This window comes from Ornithodoros turicata, chromosome 1 (genome assembly GCF_037126465.1).
Source record: "Ornithodoros turicata isolate Travis chromosome 1, ASM3712646v1, whole genome shotgun sequence".
NCBI lineage: Eukaryota > Metazoa > Arthropoda > Arachnida > Ixodida > Argasidae > Ornithodoros > Ornithodoros turicata.
Window position 1 is genome coordinate 94908181 of NC_088201.1, and position 14588 is coordinate 94922768.

At 43.8% G+C, this 14588-nt stretch overlaps 1 protein-coding gene across 3 annotated transcripts in view; it reads left to right on the forward strand.

Moving 5' to 3' along the window:
* LOC135366692 (uncharacterized) overlaps positions 1 to 14588 on the forward strand; it is a 120182-nt gene that overhangs the window by 62047 nt on the left and 43547 nt on the right. For all 3 annotated transcript variants that reach the window (XM_064599514.1, XM_064599523.1, XM_064599530.1), the window contains exons 6-7: positions 8401 to 8447; positions 11058 to 11169. In XM_064599514.1, coding sequence (XP_064455584.1) covers positions 8401 to 8447; positions 11058 to 11169 — 159 coding nt within the window. The remainder of the gene's footprint in view (positions 1 to 8400; positions 8448 to 11057; positions 11170 to 14588) is intronic.

Consider the following 14588-nt stretch of genomic DNA (forward strand, 5'->3'; position numbering starts at 1 on the left):
TGGAGAGAGATCCTTGATGATGTGATAAGCCTCTCCAATGTTGGAAGGGTTGTTTCCAACCCGTACAGCCTTTCCTCAAGGTTCTGTTAGGGAAGGCCTCTGGAATTACTTCGCTGGCGCTGGAAAACTTCCCTGGCAGGACGAAGCAGTTCAAAGAGTACAATTCTAGGAGAGCAAGCAAACACATATGTCGCTGCCAGTATGCCGTGACTCGCAATTTATTGTACATAAACCATTGATTTGCGGAACACATTTTTATTTAGTTATCTGTATCCCTTGCAATTCAAACAGAAGTGCTTGGCACCTATTCAAAAACACAATTTGTGTCTGATGAGGGAGATCCTTTGCGGATGCTGCCAAATAACTACAAAATAAATCTATGCGGTCTGGGTCCTTTGGTTTCTTTGCTAGTTTGTCCACAGTGTCGAGGTAGGCAGAGCGGAGCTCCGCCAACCCGTCATCACTGCTGTTCCTGGAAAGAAGGTGGTCGTGAAGTCAAGCGCAGGTGTATGTTATAGGGTCCGAGTTTTTTTTAGGTTAAATTTATCATACTTTACGTTCTGTACTGCACACACGGGTAGCAAGCTGTGCACACGTGTGGTGAACATATCTGCTGCAACAATGCATTATGCAAAGCAAATTTCGTGTTACGTCATATGGTTTCGTGACTATAAATCACGAGAAATGCATATCTGCCCAGTATGTGCACCTTTAACTACAAGGCGCTTGCTGAAAAGAAAGAAAAAAAGTAACCTGATAACACCCAATTGTATGAAGACAGACCATAAGCCAGGAGACATGATGAATAATTAAAACACACTAGCTTAACGTAACAAGCTCACAGCTTTGCTGTGACGTCTTGACGGCCAGATTCCCCCAAATCCATTCCGCATCCAATCCGCATTTAAACCGAAAAAGTCAGACCCTATTATCACTACAGAAGCTGGGATGCAGTGCCATGTTAATACGGAAAATATTGAACTTACGGCCGCTTCTTCGAACCCTTTGACCTTGCCATGGCCCTCGGAGGTCCACTGGAGTCTGACGTGCTCTGACTGGGTATTTAATGAAAAACGTAAGCACACGCGAAGGTAACTTTTCTGGTGATGTCTCTATAGACATGCTGATCCCCCCAAATTAAGCTATACTGGAGTAGTTGTTATGTAGGCATAGAAAAAGCCACTGCAGCACAAGAAATAACACTGCCGGGAACAATCCACAAAGGGTGATATGTAGTGCACATCACAATTAGTGGCATTTCTGTTTTTTGTTGTTGTTTTTCTACCATAGAGTACAGACGTTGGAGTTCAAGTGGCCCGATGAAAACCATTTTCTTTCCAAACCCGGAGCCCATCCTCTTGTTATTGTAGCTAACGTGGTGTCTGTCTGAAGGGATTGCTCTAGACCAGAGTTTCAGTGGAGAATAAGATTCATATTTCCAGGCAGATATCACTTGACTGACTGACAAGTGTTCCCTCCAATGCCTTTTACCTTGTCATGATTTTTTGTTGTTTTTTTCTACCAATAAGGGTGACCCGTTTCCCTGTTACCTTTTGTATTTGTACTGTGTTCGATGTAGTAAGACATCACTTGAGAGTCCGCAGGTGTTTGTGTCGTTCCATGTAACTTTTGTTCTGATTCTTGTGCTGCAGCGAATTTTCCTATGGCTACCCAAATTAACAGACAAACGATGAAGTACTTACTCCTTACTTCTCTCCGTTTCAACACTTGCTTCTGTTGAAGCGGGGTTCACAACAAACCCTGGGCTGCGAAACAGAGCAAGTGCAGTTAGCTAACATATACCTTTTGCACAGAAAAATGGGACTATACCGTAAGAAAAGTTAACCAATGAAAACTCATCTCTGCAACATTACATGCTGCTGTGTACAGGGCGACAGTAACTTTTGTGCGCAATCTCAAACGAATGAACGTTAGCTTGAGTACTTACCTAAGGGTAAGTTCGTCCTCATCCAGTATGCTGAAATATATGTAACTGATCTGTTAAAGCTATACTATTCATCTAGCCAGATTCCTGCCACAAAAGCTGCAAAGCACTTCATTACTGTCATCTGTTTCGACAAGCTGAGCATCTGTAGGAGAAAAAAGCAGGATCTTACGTATGTGCTTTACTGCATCGTTGTGACTGCATGATGCTCTCCCTAGAAAATGAGAGTAATCCAATCACTGTCACAACTTCCTTGTTGCCCGTCACTGGGTTTGCAGTTCATCAGAAGGGAGCAAGAACGTCAAATGTAAGAGCGAAATTTCAACACGCTTACTCCCATAGTGCCAAGGATGGTTCCGGCTCGTCAATCCCCAGGTTTGATGCAGGGCTTTATATAAAAGGAAGACATTACTGTATGATGCGCAAACGAAATGGGTGAGGTCTCAAGCTTATGGCATGTTCAACTGGTGGCCTCCGATCGCTCTAGAAGCGCGCACTCTATGTACGACTTGTCAAAAGTTCAAAGCGGAGCGCGCTGATAAGTAGCTGCGGCAATTGTTTCCGAGCGCGTGCCTCAAACTCGGAGCGCTCTGGCTCAAATGATTGATCATACCATGAGAAACTGGGGATACCCAGTTATAATAAAGTTGTTAAAGAGGAAAATAAAGTTGTTGTTGGGGATACCCACCTCGTGTCGTTCTCTTTCTCTTTCACGACGCTCTCCAGGATAGTGTAGAATTTCCACGACACTGGAGGAACGGCCGCCGCGCCACTCCGGAGCTTGGCGTCACGGCCTTTTTTAAGTTTGCGGTACCTGTCCCTCAGGTTTACCCATTTTTTCATTACCGCGTCCCCTGCGCCACAATACATAAGTGAATCTCGTTCAAAAAACTAGTGCAACAACAGCACTTGCCTGTTACGCCAAACCTCTTCGTAATTGACTTCCAAGTGTTTTCTTTCCTCTGCGTCTCCTTGAAGTGTGGGTGTGATAGGTCATACAAATAGGGAAATTTTCGAACTAATTCAATTAGCTCTTCTGCGTCCACGCTTGACGTCGCCATTTTTTTTCTCACTGTTTTATTTTCAGTGCTCGCATGGTTGCCAGCAGCATTTTTCTCCCATGGCTAAACACAGTAGGCTTCATACGCAGCGACCATTGGTCGACAGATCGTAGGCGGGAAAAAGTTGGACATGGCTCAATTTTCTTTTGCTGTGCCACGGAGGCCATCACGGCGTCACAACGACGAGGAAACGGCGGGATTTGCCGTGCCCTCCACTATCGCCGTATGTGTGAACTACGCTTTAGTGCTTAGCCGCTTACCTTTTTCGCCATGAAAGCACACTGTCTAGCATGCACAAGGACTGTCGCTGTCGCAAATATTTTTTTTTTCAGTGAACAACCGTGAAACGTCGGCAAAGAAGCGAGGAGTGAGCAGCTCATTTTCATATGCTGGTGTTTAAATTCTACTATGAGCGCTGTCTGAACCTCTGCTTTATCGACAGGATCTTGCAGCGAAAAATATTCCAGCAAGAAACCCGAGCAGACACTTTGTGATTTTTTTAGGAGGGGGGGGGGGATATATTGGAAGAAAAAAACAACGGAAAGATAAAAGGAATTTATATATTAGTTGCGGGGAGATGCGTACAAATGAGATCTTTCGCTCAGCTCTCCCGCTTCCTATTACGTGTTTGTTCTCCTGGTTCTCACTCGGGGGTAACGGAAAACAAGGAATAGTCGCAAGATACGCTTCGGTATTCCATTTCCACCGTCTTTATTGTGGTGATGATGGTTACACCGAGAGCGCTGTGCACTAGTCGGGTCGAGAAGCAGAAGGCGTACCGAATAATCTCTTCCGTCTGCACTGCTAATCTTAAAACACTCTTTTAAGTGTAATTCACACACACCATAACTTACTCCTTTGCAAGTAAAAATACTCTAAAAGCCGGGAGACGACATAACGGGACAAAAAAAAGTAGAGAACTCCGACTTAACCTAACAAAATAACAAGGTTTACTCAGACGTTTCGTCCGTCATGCGACGGACATCATCAGTGCCAAACTGAATGAGACATTCCACAACCGGTCGCTATTTAAGGAGATGGGAATATTGTTCGGGAAGGGGGCCACGGTTTTCTGTTACATACCGAGGGGTCATTGTTGGGACACGGGACATTGTTTTGACTTCGACAACGCGGTGAATTTGGCTCGAGAACAAAGATGGGGACCCAGAAAGCTTCTAGAGTCTTGGCACATACGTGGTGGCCCCTCGGTTTGTAACAAAAACCGTGGCCCCCTTCCCGAACAATATTCCCATCTCCTTAAATAGATACCGGTTGTGTAATCTCTCATTCAGTTTGGCACTGATGATGTCCGTCGCATGACGGGCGAAGCGTCTGAGTAAACCTTGTTATTTTGTTATGTTAAGTCGGAGTTCTCTACTTTTTTGTTCCTTTACAAGTGTATAATAACACCCCTTTCGATGCCTACACCACCCCCAAAATGGTGTAATTATAATCATTTTTTGTATACACCCTAGGTACCATAACTTACCCCTCTCTGGTATAGTAGCTGTACACCCCATGCCAAGTATACACCCTACTGACAAAGGTGTTTTCTGTGAGAGATGGAAAAGGCACAGTACGCATGAACCTATTAGGCATTTTATTTACAATGTCTGCGGTCAGAAAATAAAAGCTTCTGCCTACAAATGAGTGGGAAAGACTTGTAAATCAGAAGACGGTGCACAACTTTTCGTACATATAGCTCTTATAGCCGTTATAATTATGATGAAATGACTGACAAATGCATCACAGAAAACGGTACTCTATTCTGCAGACAATCTTTTGAATACCATACATAAGATTACATTTAGTGAATATATACTGAGCTTTAAAAAGATTACAATAAAAAGCTACAAGTAAAAAGCATCTCAAAAACAGTGAAATAAGGGAACAGACTTCATCAGGTGAACCTCAGAACTTCCTGCGGTATGGATTCCGCATGGAAGTGTGTCTTTCGGATACAATTGCTTGATAGTGGTGCAGTGCTTGATAGTGCCAATAGCTGTTCCCTGTTTAACCGCAAGAACATGAGGTACTCTTTATTGTACCTCACGATTCAAGAAATATATACGGCGAACCTAATAGAAGTTGAGATATGGCACGGTTTGGTGCATGAGGTACAAATACGATACCATGTCCCTTCGCCACAGAATGGAGGAAGCATATGCACGGACGCGAGAGACCAGACAAACGTCAAACATTGTTGAGTCTCATTGCCGTATACAAAGTAGAATTTGAAAGAGTTTCATACACAGGCGGCGGCGCGTACACACCATAGATTGAGAAGTAACCCGTTAAAAAGAACTTGTTACGAGTTAAGTTACCGTGTGAAAAATGTAACTAAGTTAAGAACGAAGTTCTTAAGCCCGAAATGTAACTCGCAGTTACTGAATTCTTTAACGAGTTACCTTCAAGTTACTTCGGACACAAAATAGCATTACGCAGGTGCAGCGCGCGTGATAATTTGAATTAGACCTTGAGTTGCCTGCGGAGGAGTGAAACACGCTTAGATCGTTTTCGTTTATGTCCAACAATAGACCTCGCCCTGTTTGTAAACAAATGACGTCACAGTGTTCGACAGCGCCACAAATTTGGTAGAGTTGAACTACGCTCGAAGCTAGAGGTGAACAAGGTCGCGCGCGAAAGCCACGGTCTTAAGGGGATTACGATGGTCCCTGAAAAGGACGCTACCTTCGGTCTTACTTTTCTTTGAATGCCCGTTCGTGGAACACAGCCCTCTCCTTTCGATTTGTTTCGGTTTCAGTCTGTCTACAAACGCCATGATGACGTTGTGGGCGCACAATGGTTCAGCTTCATGTCAACGACAGCGGCTTCTTGCTTCCTGAATAAAGTATACTATAATTGAGTGAATATCACGCTTTATGGCAAAAAAAAATTATGAAGGGACTGGAGAGAAAGCAATAAAATATATGGACGTGAGTGAAAAGCGAATTAAAAGTAATTTGGAACTTAAGTTACTTTGGCAAAAACACCTGAAAAAGAAACGAGTTCCCCTGAAAGTTGCTACGTCGCAAAAGTACCGAGTTAAGTTACAAGTTACCAAAAAAGGAACTAGAGTTACACTAACGAGTTACCTCGAACTTTGATAAACACACAGACACGAAATGAGACACAGAGCAACACACTATTTCATTACGAAAATACATACCTTGAAACTGGTATCCAGGGTGACACAATCACACAAAACACCCTGTGCACACCGTCGGGAAGTGTTTCACACGCACACATGTTCCAATGTCACAAGGTATTGCATAACGGACAGACAATTACTCGGTGCAGTCCGCGTTTTGTCTAGTGATCATGCTACGATGAATCGCGGTTGATTTCAAGATACAATTGAATTGCTGCATGAAGAAATCCAAGTCTGAAACGATGGGTGCAATCACTGATTGGTCAACTTCGAACTGTAAGTTGGTTCACCAGCTTACTTTTCCACAAATCGAAGCCTGAAAAATCGAGACTGAAATTAGCAGAACCAACATCGGCCACATCAGCCACTCATTTTTGTGCATGCTTACATGGATGGGAGGGGAGGGAAGCGAAGGCTGCAGCCGCTGGTCAACGGCAAATACAGGACAACAAGCCGTGGATAAATATACCTGCAGTGCAATCACACACTTAGTGAAAGCTGACAAACGACCAACTACTATCAGCTCACCCGTTACAACACCCCCCTTCGGTTCTCCATCCGAGGGAGCACCGTTGGAACGCCTCTCGGAACTTGCAATCTTGCAATGGATTGCGCAACTTTCGGGTGATATTAGTGGCGATGGCTCTTCCGTGGCGAGGCGAGGTATGCGCGAACTGCGTCGTCTTCATACGGTAGACCGCGCTGAACATGCTGTGCACCTCAGAAATCCGCAGCCTCCTCGTCCCGGAACGGCTCTGTACCCGCTTTTTAACCGCGTGTTCGCTTCTGTGTAACGCCTGTGTACCTCATCCCACAGATCCCCGATTCTTTGGAGAGGTGCACAACGGGCATCAGATATAGTGTGATGACTTCAAACGTCCAACGTGATTCTCAGCTTGAAGAAAAGCCATTGAACTGTTAGAGGGCACTGTGGGAACTAGAATAACTATAGTCAATAAATAAACGAGCAAGGAAATATCTCTTTCTGGAGCTGATTGAGACCAAAGAGAACCATCTATGAAAGGATACAATGAAAAGGTAAAACGGGGTAAATATCTCTCTGTGGAGATCTTAGGCTTACTCAAACGTGCACAAGAAAGGCGACTTGTATCTTATAAACCCACGTCAGGCAATGATGTAATTATATGGATCCTTCATTTGTGTCTTTACGTCCAGTTTTTAAGTTTTCGTGACATCGAATGGAAGTTTGTATGTTTTGGAAATGAGGTACTGCATGAACAGTGAGCAGTAAACAAACTTCTCCCAGCCATGCATATGCCTGCCTTAATTCCCATCCTGTTTTAGCATTACCGAAGAAAACAAAGGGCAGCCACCATGTGAACTGGACTTTGTGTCTACCGCAGACACCATGTTTGCACCAGATGGTTCTAAATATGCTGGAAAGGGGGAGTTATTTTGCTCTAACACCTATTTTGGACTCCAGGTGAAAAACATTTTTCCACAAATGGCGTAATTGAGGAGGTTTGAAACGATTACACCCTGATTACGCAAAAATTACACCAAAAAGGTGTTTTAAATTAACAATGCAGTCGGGTAACCCGGTGCCCGGTCGTATCGAGGCCGGACAAAAGGAATGATAGCTGGCGGATTCCAGGCCCCTGGAAAGTACCATGGGAGGGAACGAGACTGACGCATTTTGACGAAGAGAAAGCAATTGTTCAGAATCTGGCAAAGAAAGCTGCCAGGGAATGCGGCGAATTCGCCATCACAACGAAACTGCACAAAACAACACGCTGAGAGCTAAGCAGTCATTCGGAAAAACATAGCTGTGCAGATCCGGCTAGACCGGAGGGCATAGGCTATTTAGGTAACCCTGTTGCACGAAAGGCGTAGCTTATTTTGCTGTATTTTTTACACGTCGTTAGTTTTTGAAGGTATAAGACCGCGTGAAATTACTATTTCGCGACGCCCAATAAATTGCTCCCGCAAGAAGAAAAAAAGATGGACTCACCAATCATTGGGCGCAATGTAATTTTCTGTTAAATTTAATTTTCATCGTAAGTTATTTTTAATATTAATCTGATGTCCCATGTCTCTAAATTTACTTGCTATACGTGTATGTGTTACGCCAACGGTAGCCTCACCAAGCCTAGATTAATGGACGGTTCAAGATACATTCCGAGATGACTACCCCCAGAGAAAGGTGATGCCGAACAACGTTACAGCGTTTCTTAAACTATTCGTCTGAGTGATCAACTTGGGTTCTTTTGTTTTCCCTACAGGCGATCTCTCTATACGGGCAGCCCCGAAAGAAAAATAAAGGCAGCAGGTAAGCACCTATGCATTCCCCTGATACTTTAACTGCGTTGCGATTTACACACTGCTAAAAAAATACAATATCTCTGAACAGTTTTGTCGACATATGATGTGTGCTTTATTTCTGTTATTCGATTTTTGTAAATTGCACCGAAATGTACATCAGTGTCTTCTTTGTTGTAACACGTTTTCAGAACACATTGACCGAAAACTGCTGTGAATTTCGGGGCTGTTCTCTTGTAATCGCAATCCTTGGTTGACAGCCGTTCTACACTGTTAGAAAAATGTATACCTTTTGGGGTATAAACGGCTTGTCCCAGGGCGCATACCTTTTGAGGTATAAACGCTATACCTTCCAGAAGCTATACTCTCTTTATACCTCCATAAAGGTATATTATTTGCACCTCAGGGTATAAACATATACCTCCTAGAGGGTATATTTTGAAGACCTTGTGGTATAATTGAAGAAAACGGTAATATTCGATTTGCTTCAGCGTCATATCGGAGTGGCGGCTTCCCACCGCCGCTTTCCACAAATATTGAAAAAAAAAAGACCAAAGGAACAATAACAAAAAAAAGAAAATACCTGGAGACACTCGCGCACAAACTCACAAAGCATGGATGTGAATCGGAGAGGAAAGAAATTAAGTAACAATTAGCATTAAATTGGAAACCAAGAAGCAACACCAACAAATATTAGGAAAAATATTTCCAGGAGCAGTTGGCATTTGCTGGAGAACAGATACATATACAACACACCGCGGCTACACGTGGTGGAGACCATCCTTCGCCGGGAAGCAACTCAAGAAGTGAGGGCGTGCAAATTTATTTATTTTGGGATCAAATCATATGCTTCCAGATGTCACTACCCAATATGATTAGAATGATACTGTATTACTGCCTGTGTTTTTAAATTAACTTATTGTTTAACTGAGATTATATAGTCGCCGTTACAAATTAATGTGATCACAGATGTTGCGGAAGAAAAGGTATACAAAAGGCTGAAGGTATAAACGTGATATAGAAGTCCTTTATTATACCCTCAGCTGCCGTGGAAGGTATAGAATCAGTGATCTATACCTTACACATGGTTTAAACAGGGTATAAACAGTGGTGATGAGGTATAAATGTCGTACTGCAGACCTTATTTATACCTTTCCTATACCTTTTATATACCTTTTCTTCTAACAGTGTAAGGTGTAAAGTCTCGTTGATGAGTAGCTTTTCATTGAAGTATCTCATTTCTTTAGTACATTGTACATACTATTATAAGGTGCGGGAGTTTATGAGCCAAATGTCGCCATACCAGCACTGCACAGTTTTTTTTATCGGGACCTCAATTAGCAAAATCCAGCGTTATCCGGCCAAAAATGCATGAGGACAGATTTCACTCAATACTGCAACTTACCTTCATTTACCGGGGCTTGAGTTTCAGCATTAGGACAAGAAACTTCAGTCACGTTAGGCGAAACTAACCAACAACCTCCTCCATTTACTAGGATATGTGAACAGAAAGATTAGGGGACCCACATAACCCGGCTGCCATGCATGTCATCAGTATTGCCTATCGCAGCTTTTTATAAACATATTTCACGAATAAATAAATAAATAAAAACACATCGTAAATACACATCGAATAAGAACGAAGCACAAATAGAACATCAGTAAAATAGTTTATTATAGTTTGTTAACTCAACTAACTATTTCATGGTTCTTCACTGAAAGGTGGAATAGCAGAATAGAAGTTGGCCTTTCTGTAAACTGCTTGTTAACATGAAAATATTAGTGCAAGTATTAAGTTCAGGATTGCATGTTTGCGAATTAGTCCAATAAAATATAGTGTTCGCACTTAGAAATCTTCCACATAAACTATGAATACGATATTTTTCTGCACTGCCGTTCTGGAACTATAGACATTCGGTGTCATAGGTTCGCAATTATCAGGCCTAAAAACGAGGATCGAGTTGGTAGCAACATGTTGCATGAAAATTTAGCAGGCACAGTTTTTTTGTAGGGTCTATTGCGCAGGCTGACATTCGCATGGTTCCGCGAATGTTCCTGCTGGTTGTAACTTGTAACCCATGTGCGCCTCTTGGGACTAACACAGCTTCCATTTCGTGTTGTACTAATGCTCCTGTTACACGGAAAGCCTTCGACGACCGTTGAAACCAACTGGCTTGAAAAACGCGCGTAGCGCGAGCAAGTGTGTAATGTGTCAACTTCTAAAAGGGCATTGAATCCAATGCCGCTTGACAGGTTAGCACTATGCACACCTGCTAGCGCTACTCGCGTTTTCCAATGCGGTCCTCGAAGCCTGCCCGTGTCACAGGGGTATTAGTCGTTACAGGATTTAGACCGTGAGCACCTATCCATGTAACTTCAAGACCTCAAATACGACACCTTTAGTGACCACATCCATTCCTTGTTTCGTTTACAAACGATTACGCAGGGATATAAGTGACAATACACCCAGTGCAATATTTTTCATGCACGAAAGTGACGCTATTTCTTTCTTTCTTTTTTTGTCTAATGCAGGCATCACTGGAATTGAGTCTATACGTCCGCGTTCATCATTGTTGCTAATTTTGCATGACTAATCCTGATTTGTGTCTCCCGTTTTCAGGAGGGGCATACGTTGATGGAGGAGTCTGTACAGAGTACAATATTGCTATGGGTATTGACATTCCTGGAAACTTTACAGGGTGTCTGTGGGCTGTCCGGCACCTTGCAAAAGTGTAGGTTGTGCATGCTTTGAAATCATTCCATATGAAGCGGTCCAATCGTGGCGCTCGACCCCCGTGGATTTCGATGTGAATTTTTTTACCGGTCGGAGTAAATGAGAAACCGACGCCCGAGAAGTATTTTTGCTGAATTACGCGGCGTTCCTGCGTTACGTGGCGCCAAACTCCGAGGATCGCCCTGAAACCATGTTATCTTTGACGGCTTCTGTAAGGAAAACGGGAAAAGGTATTTTGTGTCTGTAAACCTCACTGCAGCCGCAAAAGGCCCTTCGTTCATCCTGAACCCGACAAAACAAAAGCTAGCGTGTTTGTGGTACCTCACGGCTAACGCAATCATGCCGCTTTTTTACACGTCTTTGACATTTTCTGCTGACTCACTGCCTCCACCGAGAGACATGAAAATTACTAGCCTTGTTGCCCGGGACATGAGGTATATTTGTAAAAAAAATTGGCTCTCAGGATAGTCGGGCAAAGTGAGAAATATGCGAATTTTTGAAAATTCGTCATATTGGAACGCAAAAGAAAACATGTGGCCAACGATGTACGAACGTTCTGTCAACGGTAATATATACGTCGGTCCCTCCACTTCAACATATGAAAAAATCTCAGGGGTACTTTTTGTTGTTTTTTTGCAATGATTTTTTTAATATGACATGGTTACAAGAAGCGAGCATCCTGTTGCCGCGTGGCTGTTATAACAAATATACAGTCAGATACGTATATAGAACTATATCACTATTATGCAAAGCCATCAACGGGGGAAGTCGAAGTGTATTTGATTTGATTTTATTTCTTTATGTGTTCTTTTTTTGTTTGTTTTTTTTGTCTGTGCAATTTGTAGGCTTTCAACCCTTGTGCGCCGTATTATGGCGTGTTTCACGTCACGATTACGGACAATTCGATTTTTACACCTATACTCTTGGTTATGCTGGTTGTGCCTTGTCCGAGTGGTGCTTTGGTTTTCGTTTGGTCTCCCTTTGAAGACGGATCGCAACAGTATGCACGCAATAACGACACAAACACCTGTATCCCATTAGACGGCTTCCTGTGAGGAGATAAGGCGCACCAGTATCTGCGCTCGCTCCAATGCGATAATGACGGTTGGCTGAACTTCCCCTTTCTCACTCTTTTTCTTTGTGTGTGTATGTGCTTCGCAATAAATCCTCAAATCCTCTTAAAACTCAATGTCGTGACAAGATTTGTTTCCGTGTTTTCGATACAAAAACAAGCACTGGCGGCCGTGAGATCAAAAGACGCCGGTTATAAAGGCAACACATGTGACGGTCCAACAAAGTTATCCTACCGACATTTGCTAAAGGACCTTGTCTAGTCCAGCTGCCTACAGCTTTCATGTGTCCGTCAGTTTGTGCGCAACACTGCACTGGTGAAGCCCACCGACTACACTTACATCGTACCTCTGCGGGACTCATATTGGTCGCGTGTGTTGTGGACGGTACTGGTATGCCTGGCCATGGATTCTGCATCTACGCCACCAGAAGTGAGTGACACTACAATTTGCTCATTCGGTCCAAAAGGATGCCATCAGTACGTGCGTACCCCATCCGTGACGAAGTTCGGCGACTTAGCTGAAGAAGAGCAGTACCTCATTTCTGCTCGCGCAAAGCGGCTACCTTCTTCAATTGCAGCAGTTTGCAGAGACCACTACCTCCTCTATATTCGCAAGTACACGGATAAGTTGGCATCGAAATGTTGCGTGGATCCCTTCGAGAAACACAAGAAGAACGTGCACGGGACTAAAATAATATCTTCGGCTCTGGCGAAGCGCACTACACAGTTTAAACTTACTCCCGGCGACAGATTGTGTCCAAAATGCTATATGGAGTGCACGAAATATCAGTATGAGGACAATCCAACTGAAGCAGATCCGCCCTCAAGTCCCACACAAGAAGTAAGGGAAACGGAGCAGGAGGATCTACATCTCCTTAATGAATCCTTGGAACTTCTTGGAGAAACTCCGGTGACGTTAAAGAGGTCAGCAGCCCGAAGACAGAGCTACGCGCAAGGGAAGCTTCGAAAAATTGAATGTAAAGCAAGGAAAGCTCTAGAGAGAACGCTGGGAGTGGCATTAAACGAACCGTCCACCTCAGGAACAGGGTGCCATGTAGTCGTGGAAGATTACAAAACCTTGCTCGAGAACCTGAAGGAAAGGTTTGCAACTGAAGAAAACACTTCCAGAAAAGTGATGATATTGACTTTGGCTCCATTATCATGGTCAAGACAGCAGACTATGAACTATTTTGGGGCGTCGGACCGTATGGTGCGCAAAGCAAAGGACATCAGGACAAACGTGGGAATCCTCACTGAACCCACCAGCTCGTGGGGAAGGCCAGCACTAAAAGGTGATACTAAAGAGAACATCCGTCAGTTCTACGAGGATGATTTTATATCGTACTGCATGCCCGGGAAGAAGGACGTCTTGAAGGGACATCAAAAGCGGCTGATGCTGACTGGCCTAAGGGAGGCCTTCGAGATTTGGAAGTCAAACAATCCAACGATGAAAGCTGGGTTTTCCACATTCGCAGCCCTGAGACCACCGTGGTGCGTCCTGGCGGGAGATCCTGGAACGCACTCGGTTTGTGTTTGCAGCTACCATCAGAATATAAAGATGATGCTTCATGCAGCAGGGATGGAAGAGAACTACAAAGAACTTCTCGGACTAATGGTGTGTCGCCTGGACTCAGAGGATTGTATGCTTGACCACTGTGCTCAGTGCCCGGGGTTATCAACGGTTCAGCAAATCTTGGATGTCAACATGGCGCGAATATCGGAATTTTGTGACACAGTAACATTTCAACAATGGGTGCCTGGTGAGCGCTCAGCGCTTCGTACCTTTGTGGTACCAACGGAAGAATTCAGCCAGAACCTCCTGAGTGCCCTCCAGACCCTAAAGAAGCATCACTTCATAAGCTCATCGCAATCGCTTTACTTAAAACAGCTAAAAGATAACCTTCCTGAAGATGAAGCGGTGGTGCAGCTGGACTTCTCTGAGAACCACAGTTTTCTAGCGCAAAATTCCCCCCAGTCATTCTATTGGAACACTTCGCAGGCGACACTACATCCGATTGTAGTGCACTTTAAGGAACCGGGAAATGAAACACTGCAAAATGGGTCGTACGTTTTCATATCGGATTCCCTAACCCATGACAACGCCTCTGTTCATCTGTTTCAAAAAATGTTCCTAGAACAATTCTTGACTGCTCACCGCCCCATTAAGAAGTTGCATTATTTTTCTGATGGTGCTGCTTCCCAATATAAAAACAAGAAGAACTTTATCAGCCTGTGTTTTCACGAACCTGACTTTGGCGTCCAAGGGGTATGGAACTTCTTTGGTACTTCACATGGAAAAGGACCCTGTGACGGTATTGGAGGAACCGTGAAACGGCTCGCGGCAA